The sequence below is a fragment of the Hakea prostrata genome, chromosome 10 (assembly GCF_041222555.1).
Source record: "Hakea prostrata isolate BN-2017 chromosome 10, UWA_Hpros_2, whole genome shotgun sequence".
Lineage (NCBI taxonomy): Eukaryota > Viridiplantae > Streptophyta > Magnoliopsida > Proteales > Proteaceae > Hakea > Hakea prostrata.
The window spans coordinates 47093555-47114877 of NC_142609.1; the positions used below are offsets into that span (position 1 = coordinate 47093555).

Here is a 21323-nt window from a genome sequence, read left to right on the forward strand (position 1 = left end):
ACATAGTTGGTTATATTCATCATTCGAAAAGAAAGTCGTCAAAGACTAAGTTTGTTTCTGAAGGAAGAATATAATCGACCAAATAGCCGTCGAATAGGACACAAACTTTCTTTCTGAAGTACGAATATATCCTTCATATATTAATATAATAAAGTCAACCATTGGTAGATGGAAGTTGCTTGGATGCTGCGCAATTAATGCGCATCACCGTGTTATGAACGAGACCGAGATTTGGATTTTGATCGTCCATTTCGAAAAGTGTGTTTTTACACTTTTGACTTTTGAGAAACAGACGGTCAATATTGAAATCTTGGTCCCGTTCGTAGCACAGTAATACGCATTAATTGTGCAACACTAAAGTCGAACTCGTGTTAAGAATTAGCTAGCCCTTGGAACTGATTTGATAATGACAAAAAAGCGACTTTCTTTTTATAAATATAAATACAAGCCTATCATAGGTCAAGCACTTTAACAAGTAGGTCCAACTCCCCACAACATTGGTTTAACTTCATTGTTACATGGCATTTAGGATAAACAAGCTTTGACATATCTATTTCTAGTGACAAATAAAACATAAAATAATTGACATATGCCTTTGCAAGTGAAAAATCGTATCCTTATAAATAGGAATGGTGGATGATCTTAAATAAATATATAAAATACAAAAACGAGAAGGAAAAAAGATGATGGTGGTAATATGAACATCGTAATTTCAATTAGTAGTGGCAGATATACAAAAGATAGAGAATGATCAATGAAAACAAAGAAGAACGAGAGTGTACATAGAAGAAGGGTTATCTTTGGCAACTTGAAAACTTTTGAAAAAAAAGAAAAAGAAAGTGAGTTTAAATAGTTTGATTTGTTTTACATTGATTACGAAAACGAGGCTTCTAATTTTGAATAGACAAATGTCTACCTAATTAAACGTATGAATAGAAAATTTTTTCCATCCCACACAAAAAAATCAACAAGACAAACTGTGCACTCCATAGCAATTAATAACATTTATTAGTTTTTTTTTTTTTTTTGGGCGGAAAGAACGAATGATTTCACTCATAAAGCCACCGTGAAGAACAGTTGGAAACATTCATCCAGCCGTGGAGAATGATCAAATTATCACACATGACAATGACAAGGCCTCTCACCATATTGGCTTGCCTACGAACACAAAGAAAACTACAATCGATAAAATTAGAGGAGAGGTAATAGATTTCAAAGATTAATTATGGAGATCCAAAAGTAGCTGAACTGTTAGCATCATTAAGCACCGGATATGACCAGCTACTAGTTGTCAGACTCCACCACAATATAATCGCATAGTCTTGCTGTAGTAATATCTTCAACCCCTCATGACCTGCTCGGCCTCTCTCCTTCAAAAATATCATCGAAGTAAGAAGGAATGATACTACAAGAACAGGCTGCCCTTCCTCATTCTAAGAACAAAACCCATTCCAGCTTTGCCACTCCCTCAATCTCTGACAACATCACAATTATCAGCTTCGATGTTCTCTCTCACAAGGTTTTGCTTTCTCCTTTGTCAGTTCTGCGCCTTCTTCATTGTCACCATATCTTCAGCTAAAGACACCTTAAACTCCACTGAATCCATCATCGACGGCGAAACCCTTGTTTCTTCTGGAAGCAACTTCGCCTTGGGCTTCTTTCGCCCTGGTACTTCTCCTTACAAGTACGTTGGAATTTGGTACAACAAAATTTCTGAAAAGACTGTGGCTTGGGTTGCTAATAGAGACAACCCACTCAACGATTCCTTTGGAATTCTCTACTTGGCCTTCGATGGGAATCTCATAGTCTCTTCCGATATCGATCAGAGACGTTCTCTTTGGTCCACCAATGTTTCCATAGCTGTCAACACTACCTTTCTATCTACGTGTGGATGCTGTGGAGCTAGGTTTGTATATATATTACTTCACAATCTTCCATTGCTAAGCTTTTAGATATATACGGAATGAATATTTGGCATCTAAAGTATGTGAGAGTTGATAAAAATGGTTTTATGTGTAGCTGCAAAAGCACAAAAAGATAAAGGATTTCTTCACAATTGGAGAAACGAGGTAATATTTTCGATGGCTGTTATTGTGGGTATGCTTCTATCTGCTTGGTGTGCATATTGCTTGCTGAAAAACAAAAAAGGTAAAAGAAAAAATAAAAACAAGAGACTTCTTCTCCATTTTCATATTAGCAGTTTCACCAGTGCCTACTATTAAACCATAGTTGATGATGATCAGCGGCAACTAAGAGGCAACGGCAGAAGCGGCAAAGCCGGTTATTATTTGATTTCACAAATTCTTCAGCTAATGAGCTTGGAAACAATGGAACGAATCTAGAATTACCATTTATTGAACTAGATGTTGTAGTAGCTGCCACTGACAATTTCTCTCCCAACAACAAACTTGGAGAAGGCGGTTTTGGTGCTGTTTACAAGGTGATGACTTATCTTCCCATTCATCATCAAATATATTTACGTCATGAAATTAAGTTTAGATAAACTCTTAGATCAACTATTTATTTGTCATATGATAAGAATCAGTTATTGATTAGTTGGTTTCATATAAATTTCTAGGGTCGGCTATTCAATGGGATGGAGCTAGCTGTGAAGAGATTATCCAAGAATTCAGGGCAAGGGATAGAAGAGTTCAAAAATGAAGTTCGACTCATTGCGAGACTTCAGCATAGAAATTTGGTTAGGCTTCTAGCTTGTTGTGTCCAAGAAGAAGAAAAGATATTAATCTATGAGTACATGCCCAACAAAAGCTTGGACTATTTCATTTTCGGTATGCTTCACTAAATTTCACTTGAAAGTTTGCTTTTAAGCATATGCTAAATTCAATTTAATTTTCATAATTTTCTTTAACTACTTTGGACCGATGAAAGTAAAAGGAAATTGCTCGGATGGAGAAAACGATTTGAAATCATAATTGGAATTGCTCGAGGTGTTCTATATCTTCATCAAGACTCCAGGTTGAGAATTATCCATAGAGATTTAAAAGCAAGTAATGTGTTGTTAGATGAATACATGAATCCCAAAATTTCAGATTTCGGCATGGCAAGAATTTTTGGAGGAGATCAAAGTCAAGCAAATACAAATAAAGTAGTTGGGACATAGTAAGCTTTTCCTTTTCATCTTAGGACAAAGTAAATTTTTTTTTCCTTAAAACCAAGTAAAATTTAGATTGGTAAATATTATATTAAAAATATTATCCTCCTTCCATGGCTTACTCAACTATCTTTCTTATTTTAAAAAACGTGGCATGCAGTGGTTATATGTCACCAGAGTACGCAATGCAAGGGCTTTTCTCAATAAAATCGGATGTATTTAGTTTTGGAGTTTTGTTATTGGAGATCATTAGCGGAAAGAAGAATAGCAAAGTATATTTTCATGAAGATCCTTCAATAAGTTTAATAGAATACGTAAGTCTATTTGTTTGTTTACATTCTTCTTGTAGAAGCATTTTTAGCTCCCCTTCCTTGATGTGTATGAAAATTTTAGGTATGGGAGTTGTGGAAAAAATGTCAAGCATTGGAGATAATTGATTCATCAATGGGTGATTCCTTTCCTGCTGATGAAGTTTTGAAGTGCATCCACGTTGGGCTATTGTGTGTGCAAGAAAATGTATCAGACAGACCTACTATGTCGAGTGTTGTTTTCATGCTAGGGGAAGAAACAAAGATGCCTATGCCAAACCAACCAGCTCTTATTTTGAAGAGAACTCTCAAGGGTCAAGACTCATCTACCAGAGAGATAAGATCTTGTTCTATAAATGAAGTGACAACCTCTACAGTGGATCCTCGATAAAGACGCTATTACTTTGTGTTGTAACTTAACAAGTTGACTACTTCTATGGTTTATGAATACATTGACTTTTAAAACACATTGAGAGTCTATTGAGTTTGGTTGGATATAACTCAATACATTAAGTGAAATCTTTAGACTATGTTTGGTTGCAAGGAGAATAGAAAAGGTAAGTGAAGTGAAAGAGATTCCTTTTCCCTTTTATGTGGTCTGGTTGCTAATGAAGTAAAGTAAAGTTAATTTTGCCTAGTTGTTTAAGTTGGCTGCAAAAATTGATGTAAAATATATAAATCAATCTATTTTATTGTTAAATTTCATGATTATGGTATTCCATGACATAAAACTCTTAATACAACATATTGAATTGAAAACACCACATGCTTTGTCAATAAACCCACACTTTGTAGGTATATTAATAACTACATTGCAAACATGTACATTTATACCTATATACTCATCCCATACAAATTATTTGCATGGATAATCTTGTCTTTTTAATATTTGTTTTTTCATTTTATATTAAAATATTTATATGTAGGTAATGAGCAGTTAACCCTTTCTTTTAAAATGGAAAACATTATTTTGATATATATGTTTTTCACAGAATTTTTTTTTTGATATATGTTTTATTCAACACCCAGAGATAATTGGGACGTCGTGGGGTCGAAGGCATAGCACAGAGAGCATGGCTGAGTGCTTGTTAGTGTCTATTGGGTCTCAAACTCAAACTCTCCAAGAGATTGGTAACTTTACTAACAATATTCCACGTCGCTAACAGAGAATTTGAGCAGCCATTGCCCTTGAAAGTACTCTCTAACTATGATATTCTTCCATTGCTTCACTATACTCTTATATTTAATTCTAGTTTTTCCTTTCCCTATGTCATTCTCCTCTTTCTTTTATGTGTAATCATACCACTAGAGCGGTAGCATGAGTGTGATTTCATCAGCTTTGGTTTGGCAAATTTCGCTGATATGTTTTACCATGTTAGGTACTTAGGTTCAAATTTACCTATTTTGACAAAATTGGGTTCCAAATTTTCAACCCTAGAGTTATAAAAGTAATCGATTAAAGAAGAAAATTGCAATCATTTAGAAATTAAAGCTATTAAATGTTATTTAAACAATAAAAGACTGATTATTTTTGTTTGATACACCTAGCAATATGTAGATTCACAGAGAAAACTTCTCATATTCCACCCATGGACTCTCCTCTCACTCTCCATGCATGCATTATGTATATTACTGGATTAAGAAGAACAGCAAAACCAGAATGACAAAGAAGTCTTTCTAATCCATAGGCAGCCAAAATCTTAGGTTCCTATTCAATGTTTGAATGGATTGTTTCCATTTTAAAGGTTTAGCCAGTACATACACGCTGCATCCACATAAGAGCTATGGTGATGAATTTCTTGATTCTGCAAAAGTCTCTCTCTTTCTTTCTCACACCCCCACACCCACACCCATCAGACAGGAATTATGTATGAGTAGGGTGTAGATCGAGAGTTTCATCAACCCAGTGACCAAAGAAAAGGGGGAAAACACAGAAGCAGCTCTGTGGAAAAGGGTTAATGTGAGGTAGGTAACTGGACAAGAATAGCCAAAGAATATACAGGAGAGCAACAAGAAAGAAAGGAAGGGTGATTAATGCCTCTTAACAGTTCAAACTTGACACAATCAGAGCTTATCTCATGGTGGCAAGGCGCTGAGAAGCATATGGGGACGAGGGAGCAGTTTCAAGCATTGATAAATCATTCATAAATCAACGGCAACATATGCTATTTTCAGTCAGGGGAGAAGCAGGGTTTAGAGACAAAGAGAGTGAAAGAAATCGAGAGAAGAAGAAGAAGAAGAAGAAGAAAAACGTGCTGAATAAGTGGGCTGGTGCTCACGCCTGATTAAAGTAGGGTTTCGCCTGTAGAGGAAGTGGACCACTGCAAATTATAATAGCACTCAAGACTGTTAAAAGATGTTTAAGAGAAGGCAGAAAACACTTGTCTGCGGAATCGCAGAGAGCAAAACCCTAAATAATACGAAACATATTGCAATCATAAGAACATTTCGACAAATAGTTGTATTATTGTTCACAGTGGACTGAAAGAGTAAACAGGGGGAAGCATAACTGAAAATCACTATCAAACTGAGTAGTGTCGGATTTACAGATCAATAATCTTCGAATGAGTCGATTGACAGTGATTCTGTTGGTTATTCGGCGAAAACAATAAGAACACTATGAATCTAGAAGAACCAAAAGGGGAAAACCGAGTATTATTTCACTTGCCTTGACGCTTCGGCTTATCGCAACTGCACCACCTGGAGATGCTGAGACCAAGAAGAGGAAGAAGAGACGAACGTCGAAACAAGCTGATTCTGATGGGCTGGGTCAACGGAGACAGCAAAGATGAAGAACAGGGATCCCTTTCGCAGGGGCTAGGGTTAGGGTTTAACGTTCGTTTGGATAAAAAAATGCTGATTACAGTTAGACAATTGCTGAAGGTAGAGAAATCGAAGAACAATCAAGAACCTTACCGGTGAAGTTCATCAGAGATTTCGGCCGCTAGGGTTAGAGATGGTATTTCGGAAGATTTTTGGTTTTCTTCTCTTCGTGAGGGAGTTTGCGTTCAAATTCCTTGTTTTGACAAAATTGCCCTTTAAGTGCAAGCATTACAAGGTATTACATGCGTTTAAACCGAGGATAAAACTGACTATCAAAAATAAATAATGCCCCTCTATGGAGATGCGGGGTATCGATCCCCGTACCTCTCGCATGCTAAGCGAGCGCTCTACCATCTGAGCTACATCCCCAACTGTTGTGTTATAAATAATTAAAAATAAATATTTATATAGATGCCATTTATAATAATTGTGTATTCTTATGCACGTGTGATATAAAATAAGGGTGTAGATGAATAACTGAAATCCAATTCCAAATTCGCATTCACATTGTTTAGGGGTGTTTAATTCCTTCCGATTACTAACGAGATGCGAATATGATATGCCCCTTTCTCACTGGTTATTATCTGTTCAATAAAATTATCCGATTAAATTACTTATTTGAATTTTGTTTTTTTTTTTAAACCATGTAACTATTTTTGAAAATTCTCTACTAAAATAAATATCAAAGTTTCTTAAATTTCAAACTTTAACCCTCATAAATAAAATGATAAAGATGTCAATAAAATAGTTAGAAACTTATATTAAGTCTGTATATGCCATTTAGAAGAATATATTAAGAAAATAATTTTACGATTATCATCAAAATCCAATTGAATCCGTCCAAAAACTAATAGGATATTATTATCTGAATCCGTCTAAATATAATAATATAATACGAATATGATATTACCATTTTCCGTTCTATTAGATGATGGTCCGTGACAACTTTCATCTAATGGTGTAATTTTGACGTATCGACTTGAATCCACCCTAGTAAAACAAGAATTTCATAACCTCAAAGACATAAAAGAGTTGAAATTTGTGAGGGTAACTACAATCACTTATTAAGGTTGGGTTTGTTTGCAAAAGAGGGACAGGGGAAAAAAAAACATATGAACCCTATTAATGGGGCGAGTGAGAAAGAAAAGAAAGTGTGAAAAAGTGTTAATTGTGAATCTTATATTTTACTTTTCCATATTTTTCCACAAAGTTCCACACATTTTGTGAAATTTTGAAAATGATTAGGGTGGAAAAATTGAGTTGCCACCTCACCTTACAAGTTTCTTTAAATTTATATCTAACTTTTCCACTCAAAATAACTAAATAATATACACTTTTCGGATTTAAAGGAAAAGTATGAATAATTTGTTTTTTTCAAGAATTTTTCCATTCATTTTTTTCCACTTCACCTTTATTCCAGCTAACAAGGCAGCCTCAAGCAAGTGAGAGCGCTTTACCAAAAAAAAAACTGAGAGGACCTTTTAGTCTTTTTATAGTACACAGGGGGTATATGAGCCATTTAAGTATCAAACATAACGGTCAAATGACTGTTAAGGTGGATAATTTACAAATTTTGAAGTGGGCACCTTGCAAAAACTCAAAATCTTTTGATATTCCACCCATGAACTCTACTCTCACTCTCCATCCACGCATGTTACTGGATGAGAAAGAGCAATAGAACCAGAATGGCCAAAAAGTCCTTCTACTCCATTGGCAGCCAAAGTCTTGTGTTCCCCCATCTTTGAATATTTGAAATGCCACTCACTTTTTGATCATACAGTTCTTCAGTGTTTTAATTTTAAAATATGGAAAATGACCGTTTTCTTTTTAAAGGCCTAACCGGCCAGTACATAAATGACATAAGAGCAATGGTGATGAATTTCTTGATTCTGCAAAAAGTCTCTCTGAAACACACTTTCACATCCCATCACCTAGGCATTATGTATGAGTGTCCAACATGTTGGGTGTAGACAGTACTGCGAACCAAGTGGAGTGACCAAAAAAAAGGAAAAAACATACACACAACAACTCTATGGGTAAGGGTAAATGTGAGGTGCATGTCGATAGCTGTAATGGAATTAGAGGCGATAAGGAATGGGGTTTTATTGGCGCAATCACTTCACATTACCAAGTTGGTTATCTTTTCAGACTGCAAAAGTTGCAATTGAGGCCCTCAATAGTCGGAGTCATTCTTTAGACTAGATATATTGTTGTATTGTTGATGAGATTTTGATGTTTAGGATGTCTTTTGAGTCTATGCTTTTTTCTTTTACTAGTAGGTTAGACAACACTCACGTAATTTGCATTGCTTGTGGGACTAGAACTTTTAATATCTCTAGAATTTGGTGGAACTGCCCCGTATTTTATATAAAAGAACTCTTTCACGAACGCGGTTTGACCCGGGGCTTCCCTTGAATTACTTCTTTCACGACGAGGGAACCGCGTCCGCATCCGGGAATTTTCACCTGGAGAGCTTTATATAAGCTTACTTTTGGACGAAAAAAAAGAAGGTAAATGTGAGGTAGGAATTACATAAGAATGGCCAAAGACCCAACATGAGGGTGACTAAAGGAAAACATGCACAAAACTCAAAGTTAATAGTTAGTCAAAATCTTCTTGATACTTTATGCTCTAAACAAGAAACATACCTTGAAATTTCAAAAACGTAATAAGAGTATAATGATTCAATTTTTGCTAGAACAAACGTCCAATTGTAGATTTTCAGTGCATGTGTGAAATGGCGGTTGCCATGCTCATTTGATGCAGGAGTTGAAAGTTCTTATATAGCATGATGCATCCAAAATTTGCTCAACCTTTTGATCCCTGATGGATGACCTGCAAAACAATGTTAGATGTGGCGTGACCGTGGGGGTCGAGAGGATACCTCCGAAGGCTAAGTCAGTTAAGAACTGATCACAAGACTCTAGCTAGTTGCAGAACATAAATTGAATATGATTGTGAGGAAAACGATTCAGTTACCCCTCGCTTTGTGTGACCCTTTAGTTTATATAGGGTTTTCCTGTTGTTAGTGCCTCTTCTTGGTGACTGTCAGATATTTGGGTTAAGCCCCTTTTTCGGAGTTGCAAGCAGTTTCCTTTAAGGACACGATCCTTCCCTCCATTATTGTGGTAGTTGCCACATCTTGCACGATTGCCCACTCCTGATTGTGGTAGCAACCGTTTGTAATCTGATTTTGTGCCCCAAACTTCATGGGATCGTGCTTGTCTTCGAACCGCAAGGTTCCTTCTCCATCACGCTATAGTGACTTGACCAGGACGTTCAAACCCTCACCCTGGTTGAACCGTTCTCAACCGGAGTCAAGGATCGAGCTGAGGATAGACCTGGTTCGATGGTAATCTTCCCATATCACAGCATAAAAAACCCAGGTCCACAACAGAATCTCTCCATCCTCACACAACTCTTCTTAACCCACCCCATCAAACACCCAACCCCACTGCCACCAGGAAATGAAAATGGAACCTTTGAATCGAGGATCAGCAAACAGAATCATCTGATCCATGGTGTAGATAAGATAACACAGTTCAAAATAGAGGGAAAAAATATAGTTTTTGGAGTGGTTATCTAACAAAACCAGAATATGGGGAGAATTACAGAATAGCCAAAGAATATACAGGAGAGCAACAAGAAAGAAAGGAAGGGTGACCAATGCCTCTTAACAGTTCAAACTTGACACAACCAGAGCTTATCTCATGATGGCAAGGCGCTGAGAAGCATATGGGGACGAGGGAGCAGTTTCAAACATTGATAAATCATTCATAAATCAACGGCAATATATGCTATTCAGTCAGGGGAGAAGCAGGGTTTAGAGACAAAGAGAGTGAAAGAAATCGAGAGAGAACAAGAAGAAGAAGAAGAAAAAGGAAAAAAAAGGTGCCGAATAAGTGGGCTGGTGCTCACGCCTGATTAAAGTAGGGTTTCGCCTGTAGAGGAAGTGGACCACTGCAAATTATAATAGCACTCAAGACTGTTAAAAGATGTTTAAGAGAAGGCAGAAAACACTCGCCTGCGGAATCGCAGAGAGCAAAACCCTAAATAATACGAAACACATTGCAATCATAAGAACAGTTCGACAAATACTTGTATTATTGTTCACAGTGGACTGTAAGAGTAAACAGGGGGAAGCATAACTGAAAATCACTATCAAACTGAGTAGTGTCGGATTTACAGATCAATATTCTTCGACTTTGATTCTGTTAGTTATTCAGCGAAAACAATAAGAACACTATGAATCTAGAAGAACCAAAAGGTGAAAAACAGGGATCTCTTTCGCAGGGGCTAGGGTTAGGGTTAAAACTTAAACGTTCGTTTGAAAAAAAAATGCTGACTACCGTTAGACAATCGCTGAAGAGAGAGAGAAATCGAAGAACAATGAAGAACCTTACCGGTGAAGTTCATCAGAGAATTCGGCCGCTAGGGTTAAAGTTGGTATTTCGGATGATTTTTGGTCTTCTACTTTTCTTCACTTTGGTTCAAAAGTTTCCTCTCTTTTTTTGACAAAATTGCCCTTTCCAGTGCAAGCATTTTAACGTTTTACATGCGTTTAGACCGAGGATAAAACGGACTATTATTAGAAAACAAAAAAGCTTATGGAGATGCGGGGTATCGATCCCCGTACCTCTCACATGCTAAGCGAGCGCTCTACCATCTGAGCTACATCCCCACGTGAAATTATGTGAATCAAATACATATAGACCTATTTCATCCAATAGTACACAAACAGATATGAGTGCTAAAGTGTAAGAACCCAAAGAAAAGAGAAGAATAGTGCAAATTTACAATCCGTCCTTATACATATGAATACTAAGTGATAGTACACATAAATAATAAGTGATACTTACAACTTTGAATTCATCCTTAGAAAGAAAGTCTGTGTCTTACTCGACAACTATATAGTTGGTTATATTTTATCATTTAGAAAGAAAGTCATCGAAGACTAACTTTGTTTCTGAAGGAAGAATTGTGTCATACTCGACGGCTATATGGTTGGTTATATTTATCATTCAAAAAGAAAGTCATTGAAGACTGACTTTGTTTTTAAAGGAAGAATATAATCAACTCTATAGCTGTCAAGTAAGATAAAAACTTTCTTTTTGAATTATTAATACATCTTTCATATATTTATATAATAAACTCAACTAGTGTTTGAAGAAAATTGCTTGGGTGTTGTGCAATTAATGTGCAGTACCTGCAGCGAAGAGTCTAGATTTTGGCCATCCCTTTTGGAACTTATTTGATAATAATCAAATAATAAAAAACAAACTTCTTTTTATAAATATAAATATAGGCTTATCAGACGTCAAGCACTTTAACATGGTAGGCCCATGCCTTAAGATGTGGGATCTAAACCTTGTGGTTTGTGGTAGGAGATTCCAACTCCTCAAAACATTGGTTTAACCTCATTGTTACACGGCATTTAGGAATAACAAGCTTGGACATATCTACTTCTAGGGATAAATAAAACATAAAATAATTGACATACATTTGCCTTTTCAAGTAAAAAATAGTATTTTATGAGACCATGTTCGGAACCATAGTCTTTCATTAAAAAAAAATGTTTGAAACCATCGTACCCTTATAAATAGGAATGGTGGTTGATCTTTAAATAAATATCTAAAACACAAAAACGAGAAGGAAAGGAATGTGGTTGAATACTACTTACCTTTTAATGGAGGTGGACCCGTTTCTTCTGACTAATGACCGTGGCACCCACGCTCAATTGCACCAAAAAGCTAAAATCTTCTAGGCTGCATTTGTTTGCTGGAATCAAAATGGGGTGAGAAAATTCTTGAAAAAAATCAATTTTTTTTCTTTCACTTTTCCTATTTTTTCTATAAAAGTGTGTATTGTTTGATTGTTTGGGCCGAGAAAGTGAGAGCCAAGCTTTCTTTAATCAATGAAACTTGTCAAGGAAACTTGTCTGATGAAGTGACAATCCAACTTTCCCACCCCAAGACTTTCTAAAACCCCACATGTGTTTTTTTTCTCACCCCTTTTCTTAACGTTTACACAGGGCGATATATCGCCGTGTCGTTGGGGGGGGGCCGACAAGACTCCCCGCAGCGACACGATATTTACAATATATCGGCGATATATCGCCGTATCGTCAAAAATTGATGTCACTGAAAAATCGGTAATATATTCGCTACATTCGCCATATATAACAGTATTTCATTTGTTTTTCGCCGATTTTTCGTTCAATTTTTGCAAACGTGACATAGGACCTTTACAGGCTTCAGGGGCGCTATCCCCACACCCCCGTGTCTGTCGACAACAAAATGTGAAGCATGAACCATACTCAACATAATTGTATAATGAATTGTAAACTTTAGTACATCTATTTACTAGTTGTGTATTTGTGTTCTGTTTACATATTTACATTAGTTTATATGAAATTTCCAAACTTCCAGTTTTGCCCGCATATAACCGGACATGTGCTAATTATAACTTTAGATTATGTGATGTTTTATGTCAAAATAACACTCCCAATGTGTTTATTGGCCTCAAATTAGGCTACACGTCAAATTTCATCGAACCTTTGCCAAAAGTCGGCTGACATCTGGCGACATGTCACCCGAGTCGCCATGTCGCCATGGTCCGACACAGCGACTATGTATATACATATATATATATATGTTTTTCACAGAAAAAAAAAATTGATATATGTTTGAAAATTCAGCACCCAAAGATAACTGGGACACAAAGTCTCCAAGAGACTAGTAACTTATTCTTCAATTTGCATATCAACCCTAAGCCCTCCTTCAAACAGTTGAGCCTTCATCTTTTCAGTACTTATCATTTGAGGAGTATATTTAGAGTGCTCCTCAAATTTTCTTTCATACTCAATAACTCACATAGGGCCTTGTTTCAAATTTATAAATTCAGATATCTTTTAGGTCTTAACATGTGGAGGAAAATACTTTCTATCAAATTCTTCTTTAAATATGGTCCATGTAATTTTTCCATATGCAACCAAAATGATAGGCTTAGTTGTTTGCCACCATGCATTTACTTCACTAATAAACATATATGTGGCACACATCACCTTCTGAGAATCTGTACATCAAATGGCATCAAAATCCTTTTCCATGTCCCTGATCCACCGCCTAGCAATAATAGAATCTATGCTATCCCATTTAAATTCTTTCTCGTAACTTTTCTTAAAATCTTTGAGACCCTTAAATCATCATATATTAGCATGCACCTCAGTGCACGTGGCCACATCCTTTGAACTACCAATGATGTGAGTCTTGAACCTGCTTGTGCCATGTGGTTCAACTCCTTATCATAGAAGTTACATATTGTCCTACTCTTGTTGCTATCAATAGCAATAGAATATTGTCATGCTGGATCAACCTCTCCCTCATTGTAGGTCCCTATAATTGTGGTTGTCCTATGAACCAACTCCTCTCCCATGACCAAACATGATAATTGTTGCATCGAAAATGATTGTATAAGTCATTAAACAAAATAATTTTCTATCTACAAAGAAACAATCATATATCTAGCTAACAATTATTTTCTATTTTTTTAAATACAAAATAAATATTTAAATTTTTTTCAAAATAAAAAGCTACTCATATCAAAACCGTCAATGAAACCACATGAATGGCACTTGAAAATGCTTATATAACTCTGCCATAATTATTTATATTTTTATTAATATTTTAATAATTTTCAAAAAAAAAAAAAGATAATTATTTATTGAAAGTGAAAAAAATATTTTGACTACATGAGTTTGTAGATTGATTCCATGGAGTTCCACATATGTTTTTTCCATCACAATAAAACACATATATCATGAAAAAAGTAAGCATTTTCAATTTAGAAAAATATAATTTTTGATCACTCGAAAATAAATAAATAAATTACTTTGCAAAAAAAAAAAATCAACACGGTGAGTTCATAAATCACTTCATAGTGTTTAACATATTTTTATTTCATAATCATCCAACAATATTATGGCATATATTTTGAAAAAAAAAAAAAAAAAAAATTTTAAAGAACAATGATTACCTCTCAAATAAAAAAATTCAACAAACTCTCTCAGATATGTGTAAAATCCTACTTGATCATCTCGAACAATGCTAGAATTGTGTGAAGCGAGATCTACTATAATAGGTTGAAGATCGAAGAAAAATATGACAATAATACAAAAAGTAGGAGAGATCCAATGCTGGAATTGTGTGAAGCGAGATCTACTATAATAGGTTGAAGATCGAAGAAAAATATGACAATAATACAAAAAGTAGGAGAGATCCATGATTCTCAGTGGGAGGTCTTGGGTTCGACCCTTGCTTATGACATTACATTGTCATTTATAGTATTAAAAAAAGCACCAGTACCAAAAAAAAAAATACAATAGGAAAGAGAAATTCCTAAAATATTTTTGATAATTCGACTATATTTCAGTTTTTATCGCTGAAATTATCGTCGAACGGTCGATTCAACAATTCTTTGCAAAATATCGCCAATTTCTAGCTGAAAACTAGACGGTTTCAGACTTTCAGTTTCGGCGAGAAAAGTAGTTCGCCACTGGATGAACCAGTCGGAACTTGGCAAATTTTGGTCGAATTTTGCTGATATGTTTTACTATGTTAGGTTCAAAATTGCCTTTTTAAGTAAATTTCAGCGGATTACATGCGTTAAGTTGGACATCAAAACAGCCTATTAAAAAATATAAACACGGGGAGATACAGGGTATTGCATGCTAAGTGAGCGCTCTACCATCTGAGCGACAAGCCGACAACCCTTGATACTTGCTTTCAGACTTTTAAAAGATATTACTTTCATCTAAAGATATTATAAATTTGACCTATTGACTTGAATCCATGCTAAGCAAAACAAGGATTTGACAAAGTTTCTCAACCTTGAAGACATGTTAAGAGTCGCAATTTGCTGGCGCCACCTCAGTTGAAGATTGAGGCTAAGATTGACTTGTCCGTATTGGGCTTCAAATTTTCAACCCCAGAGTGATAAGAGTAATCATTTAAAGAAGAAAATTGCAACTATTTAGAAATTAAAGCTATTAAATGTTATTTAAACAATAAAAGACTGATATTATTTTTGTTTGATACACCTAGCAATATGTAGATTCACAGAGAAAACTTCTCGTATTCTACCCATGGACTCTTCTCTCACTCTCCAAGCATGCATTATGCATGTTACTGGATTAAGAAGAACAGCAAAACCTGAATAACAAAGAAGTCTTTCTAGTCCACAGGCAGCCAAAAAGCTTTGGTTCCTCTTGAATGTTTGAAATGCCCCTCACCTTCTGAAAATTCAGTTTTTAGTGTTTTTTGAAAACAAGGAAAATGATTGTTTCCATTCTAAAGGTTTAACCGAACTATGGTGATCAATTTATTGATTCTGCAAAATCTCTCTCTCTCTCTCTCTCTCTCTCTCTCTCTCTCTCTCTCTCTCTCTCTCTCTCTCTCTCTCTCCCCCCCCCCCCCCCCCCCTCCCCCCCCATACCCATCAGACAGGAATTATGTATGAGTAGGGTGTAGAGAGTACCATCAACCCAGTGACCAAAGGAAAGGGGGGAAAAACACAGAAGCAGCTCTGTGGAAAAGGGTAAGCCAAAGAACATACTGGAGAGCAACAAGAAAGAAAGGAAGGGTGACTAATGCCTCTTAACAGTTCAAACTAGACACAACCATCACATTTTTTTCTAGGGAAAAAATATAACAGAAGAGGTCCCTCAGATTTATATTCATAATGATAGTGACTTCCCAGGTGCAGCCACTTCGACTGAGCACGGAAGAGCATCCAAGTCCTAAAACGCAAGACTCCATAATCATATAACGTGCACAGGCAGATGAGAATGAGTGGGATTAGCAGTGTGATGCCTAATGACTTAGGGGCAGCCAGATTGGAGTCAAGTTCAGACATCCGTTTTTGAAATTTGAGATGAAAGGGGCTGCAGTGAGAGGGAGGGTTAGGTTGCAATTGTTTATGTCCCAAAACATCGGATGGTTCAGTCAAGGAACACCTTCACAGAATTAATCACCGCACCCTTGAAAAGAAAAACACATACACAGTAAAAAGTCAGTCAACATCTCGATACTTTATACTCTGAACAGGGACATACCTTGAACTTTCAAAAACACAATATGGAGATTCCAAGGCAAGAAATACTAATAGCCATTGTGATAATACTAATCATAAATGGCCAGCAATCAGCTGTCACAATACCAAAAGAGTATAATGATCTAATTTTTGAGAGAATGAAAGGCCAGTGACGCAGATTTTCGGTGCGTGTCTGAAATGGTGGTTGATTTGCTCATTTGATGCAGGAGTTGAAAGTTCTTACACTGTGTCAACTGTCAATGACCCAGGTCAACAAAGGAATCTCTTCATCCCCACACAACTCTCCTTAATGTACACCCCACCCCACCCCACCCCCCTCCAGGAAATGAAAATGGAACCCTTGAATCAAGGATCAGCAAACAGGATCATCTGATCCATGGTGTAGATAAGATAATACAGTACAAAATAGAGGGAAGAAACTTATTTATTTGATATATTCTTCAAGTAGTTATCTAACAAACAACTAGATCAAAAAACATTACTTTGCCTTGTGGATATTATGAAGAATATACAAGGAAGCAGATGATAAGAAAATACATACAGAATAACTAAGCAGATCCAAACCAGTAGTTATGGTCACCATCTTGCTCCTTTCAAACATCTTTACAAGAAGAATCATGACAATAACATGTCCCACTTTTGTCTTCAGTTCATCAAGTGAGCTGATCTTCATCCATTTAGGTCTCACCTACGGAAAAATAGTAGAAAGCAGTCACCTTTTAGTTATCTTCACACTAAGCTGGGTTTGAACCCACAAACTCATAGTTGCAGTTCTCATTAAGCTGAGTTACAGATACATGCAAGACCATAATTGAACTTGTGTTAGTTGGCTTTACTAATGTCATAGTGGTTACCAAAATAGTTAGCTGTAGGTATATGAACAGCTTGCAACAAAGGATCAGTACTTTCATTATGTATAAACTGATTGAATTATGAGTCAGCTTCACAGCATGCCAATTTAATTCTAAAACTAGTATATTTTAAGGCTTGGCAATAAAAAGACCTATGTTCATTATAGTAATTCCTTTCATACTGACATGTTTAATGTCTCCAAACTATGTTGACAAAATCATTTTTCCCAAGTGTACACTTGTTCTGACTTCTAAATTGCATCCTATTAAGGTGACCAGCAAAATAATTAGTATTAATAGGTGAGTTGGCAGCTGGAAATCCTGAATGTTTCATAGGAATCTAGGATCTAGAACATTCTTCTATGCATAACTAATTTATGTATAAGACAAATCCAGTGATTAACACAGCATTGATTGTAGAACTCATGGAAATTGTGGACATGTAAACCCTAGGTGACATCTTAAGTGATTAAATGAGACTAATATAATTTATTATTTACTTTGAAGAAATGGGAACTTCAACAACCTGAGAAGCACATATGAGGGTTGAACACCAAGAAAAAACAATAGAATAAGAAGTGATGTTGGTTCCTTCAGCACTATATGTCTTTGGAGTTTTCAGAACTACAGAGTAAACTTTTACCTACCTTCAAAGTGAACATCCCAAACATGGAAGATCCCTTGAGAGCACGATCATTTGCAGGGGTTACATCATGAGGTATATTACTGATAAATAGTCCATACAAGCCCATACCAAATATTAACATGACAGTACCAGCAAGATATACATCTGCATGAAAACAAAATGTTAAACCTCCTATCCTCCCAGAAAAAGGAAATGTAAATATATACTATAAGCAAAACAACATGGAGTTCCTTTAAGTGAAAAAAGCAGTCGGTGTACGCATCAGGTTTGTTAAGATATATAATATGGTAAATTAATGATAAGTGCTATCACCATCATATTAATATGGTTTAATTTAGTGAAAGAAAGAACATGAGAGTTCAAAGAGTTTGGGTTTCTACATCGAAAACAGAGGGTTGAGGAATTTGACATCAAACGAGCAGCCCAAAATTATCAAACAAAATATTAATAGGGACCAATGTCACCACCTAGGCATAATTCCTTTGAAGACATTTCTTTATTCATTCATGTTTCCTGATAATAAAATTTGAGCTTTACCAAGAAAGAACTGATGCCTAAGAAAAATAGTCCTAAACAACGTGGCTTTTTTCTAACCTAAAATTTGACTCTTTGAATGATGTGGAAAGAATCAATGCTGCCAAAGATATCCAAGAGATGCTTTTCTCCAAATTAAACAGAAAATAAAATAGCTTAAAATTTCTGTCATACCCCAGAGATATTGCAATAAGCATTAGAACTTTCTGAATAACACAGGAAGTTAGATAAACCACAAATGACTAACTGAGACAGAAAAATTAAACAAAACTGGTGATTCCCATCACAAAGATATGTCGTCCAAGCTTTCTCGGTTCCTGTAATAATGTCCCTTGGGCTTGTTAAATAGATTATTGGATAACCTTTTTATCCAAAAAGTTAGAAATAGAACAATGGACTTGAAACTTGAATCCACTGGATCAATTTTGCAGCACATCAGTGAATAAAATATTCAGTCAACCATCTAGGGCTTCTTTATCTATTTGCTGAACTGGATGTCAACAGTTAAGATAAAAAGAACTCATCATGAAGTGAATTTTGAGAATCTAACCAATAGCTTCAACTAATCGTAAAACCATCTTTCCTGTGTGAATCCCTCTGAGACATCCTGTCCAGTATAACCTGTAGGCATCAAAAATATAGACACAACCCTGCACAGAACAGACACCAGTTCAAATCAGGGGAATGAACCATATAGAAAATAATACACTTTCACCAATTAAATGTTAGACGGATGATACTACGATATTTTCTTCCCCGGCATCAAAGAATGTATTGGTACAAGGAAATTTACATTCAAAAAGCATAACAAGGACCCCGCCAATGAACCTCCAACAGCCAGAAGCGCCCAGAATCGGAAGTTAAAAATTGCCTGCTCGATAAAAACACAAACATGAATAAGAAGCAGAAATCCCTGCTGAAGGTAAATACTCCATTGGTCAGGAATTATACAGACATGGAATTTCTTCTTCTTCTATTGAACAATAGCTATCCAATGTTGATCACCCATAAACATTAGGTGACAATAATTACTCAATAATAACTGAATGCCTAGCCAGGCATCCAAATGAATGTCTACAATGCAACCTAACATTTATTCACAGTTAAGGAGGCATCCCCACAACTCCTAAATAAAATTTGGTAAAGATAATGACCACTCTGTGTATGCCCATTAAACTCAAGGCATGAAACCTACTTCAGAAGTCACAAGCTAAACAGCAAGATCAGAGAAAAAGTACTTTACGCAATCTAAGTATCAGAACGGATAGAATGAAATTGAAGCACAACCATGCATACCCAAAAAAAAAAAGACAGAAATTTTAAATTAAAAAGTAACCCGCTATTCCAACTTCACAACAAGATATATGTCAAACGTGCCAAAACAGGAACTTCATTATTCATTTTCTTGATGGCAATGTGTAATTTTTTCTCCTAATAATAAGCTACATCAGACAAAACTGCAAGGGAGCGAAACCCCTTTTCTTATTTACCCTCTCGATGGAAGCTTCAGTAGATGAACCGATGGGAATAGCTGGGTTGCTGCTGGAACTGGAAATCTTATGATTGAAGCTTCGATCTGGTGGCCGAGAGGGCTTCTTGGTTACAGGGTTTGAAGAAGAAGTAACGCTTTCGGTTGGGAAGTATTCATGGGATGACGGAGAGCTGGCATCTACCTGAAGCGAGAAACGTCTGGGTTTTCGCCGAGTACGATAGAGTGAGAAGGCGGAGATTGACTGGGGAGCAGCTGATACTGAAGCGAACAGAGCCGCCATGATCGAGACTCGAGAGTGCAACGTGGAAGACGAGAGAGATTCTTAGCAGGAAAAAGATCCATAGGGAGCTGAAGGGAGACGGATTCCTGAACCTTGGTGGCGCTTTGTGTGACTCTGAGGTTGGGTGGAGTTTGTGGACCCCACATTTCTCTATCAATTCTGTGGCAGTTAGTGGCAAACAATTTCCCTCCAAGATCTTTCCCTTGACACTTGCCAGGTCATCTGGGTTTTAAAGCCGGAGTCGGGTCAGAATTGGCCTGGAATTACCCGTTATAGACCCGATCCAGAGCCGAATCCAACATCTTAAGATGGTGGAGGGTTGATCATCTCTTCTAGTGTTTGAGTCATTTTGATGGCTTTACAACTATAAATTATATGGGACCCACAAGTAAAAAATATAATAAAATATATATTTTTTAAAACTATCACCCAAATCCTGTGGGTCTTCCTTATAATTTGTGGTCATCAAAGATGATCCAAACTCAAGATGGTGTGGGTTTAAGATGACGAATCACCAACCGGATGTGTACAACCAATGCTAGTGCTTTTTAAGGTACAAAGGAGCCATTTACATATACAAAGGATGAAGATATTATATATGTCATCAACAAAAGTCGAATTTCTAACATCTTCAGTAAAAGGTGTTGGCCTTACTAATCAAACTGCCTTGCGATGGCACCAATGCCAGTGTTTGAAGAATAAGCTCTTCAAACATGCCTATGTGAATGCGATTCAAATCTCTTATGTCCAGCTTTCTTGTTCTTGCAACAATTGGATGAATGCTACATGAACTATTTAAATTTATTCCACCAATTTCATGACAATTTAAAATATTTGAATTCTAAATAAGATTTGCATAGTCTATGTAACCATTATTTAACAGCTGAAAGAACCAGAAGGACAAGAACCCTAGACAAATGGACAGACTTTTGTGAGATGAATGAAGGATATCAATCTATTTGAACGAACACTATCCAAGTGTATGATTTCAAAATGGCCAAGTTCATTCCTTGACTTAATGAAATTTGTTCCCAAACCTCAACTCTTCTAAAATTAGGCCAAGGGGATAGCAGACAAGTCACTAGACACCAAATCTTGAGGGAATTTGGATTAGCCTATGAGTTGTTCCTTTTGATTTTTTTTTTAATTATTTTATTATTATTTTTA

At 36.1% G+C, this 21323-nt stretch overlaps 2 protein-coding genes and 2 non-coding genes across 4 annotated transcripts; 1 reads left to right on the plus strand and 3 right to left on the minus strand.

Moving 5' to 3' along the window:
* The first annotated feature begins 1414 nt into the window (after positions 1–1414).
* Positions 1415–3925, plus strand: LOC149003524 (G-type lectin S-receptor-like serine/threonine-protein kinase At1g11410). The gene is made up of 7 exons (XM_089138835.1): positions 1415–1896; positions 2020–2148; positions 2244–2440; positions 2579–2787; positions 2881–3120; positions 3273–3426; positions 3506–3925. Exons 1-7 carry the CDS (start codon positions 1503–1505, stop codon positions 3809–3811), a joined length of 1629 nt encoding a protein of 542 aa, XP_088994961.1. The 5' UTR covers positions 1415–1502; the 3' UTR covers positions 3812–3925.
* Positions 3926–6539: 2614 nt separating this feature from the next.
* On the minus strand, positions 6540–6612 carry TRNAA-AGC (transfer RNA alanine (anticodon AGC)). The gene has a single exon. It is a non-coding gene; the product is annotated as a tRNA-Ala (tRNA).
* Positions 6613–10851: 4239 nt separating this feature from the next.
* TRNAA-AGC (transfer RNA alanine (anticodon AGC)) lies at positions 10852–10924 on the minus strand. The gene has a single exon. It is a non-coding gene; the product is annotated as a tRNA-Ala (tRNA).
* Positions 10925–16740: 5816 nt separating this feature from the next.
* On the minus strand, positions 16741–20240 carry LOC149003527 (uncharacterized). Its single transcript, XM_089138906.1, has 5 exons — positions 19875–20240; positions 19178–19255; positions 18935–19034; positions 17852–17994; positions 16741–17041 (listed from the first exon to the last, which is right to left on the minus strand). Exons 1-5 carry the CDS (start codon positions 20154–20156, stop codon positions 16832–16834), a joined length of 813 nt encoding a protein of 270 aa, XP_088995032.1. The 5' UTR covers positions 20157–20240; the 3' UTR covers positions 16741–16831.
* Positions 20241–21323: the final 1083 nt, after the last annotated feature.

Excerpts from the sequence above, each read along its gene's own strand:
- LOC149003527 (XM_089138906.1), bottom strand. The coding sequence starts at position 20,156 with ATGGCGGCTCTGTTCGCTTCAGTATCAGCTGCTCCCCAGTCAATCTCC. Across the intron at positions 19,256-19,874 it reads CTGAAGCTTCCATCGAGAGG|GCAATTTTTAACTTCCGATT; the intron begins GTAAATAAGAAA and ends TTTATCGAGCAG. Across the intron at positions 17,042-17,851 it reads TTGGGATGTTCACTTTGAAG|GTGAGACCTAAATGGATGAA; the intron begins GTAGGTAAAAGT and ends ATTTTTCCGTAG.
- LOC149003524 (XM_089138835.1), top strand. The coding sequence starts at position 1,503 with ATGTTCTCTCTCACAAGGTTTTGCTTTCTCCTTTGTCAGTTCTGCGCC. Across the intron at positions 3,121-3,272 it reads AATAAAGTAGTTGGGACATA|TGGTTATATGTCACCAGAGT; the intron begins GTAAGCTTTTCC and ends CGTGGCATGCAG. Across the intron at positions 3,427-3,505 it reads CAATAAGTTTAATAGAATAC|GTATGGGAGTTGTGGAAAAA; the intron begins GTAAGTCTATTT and ends TGAAAATTTTAG.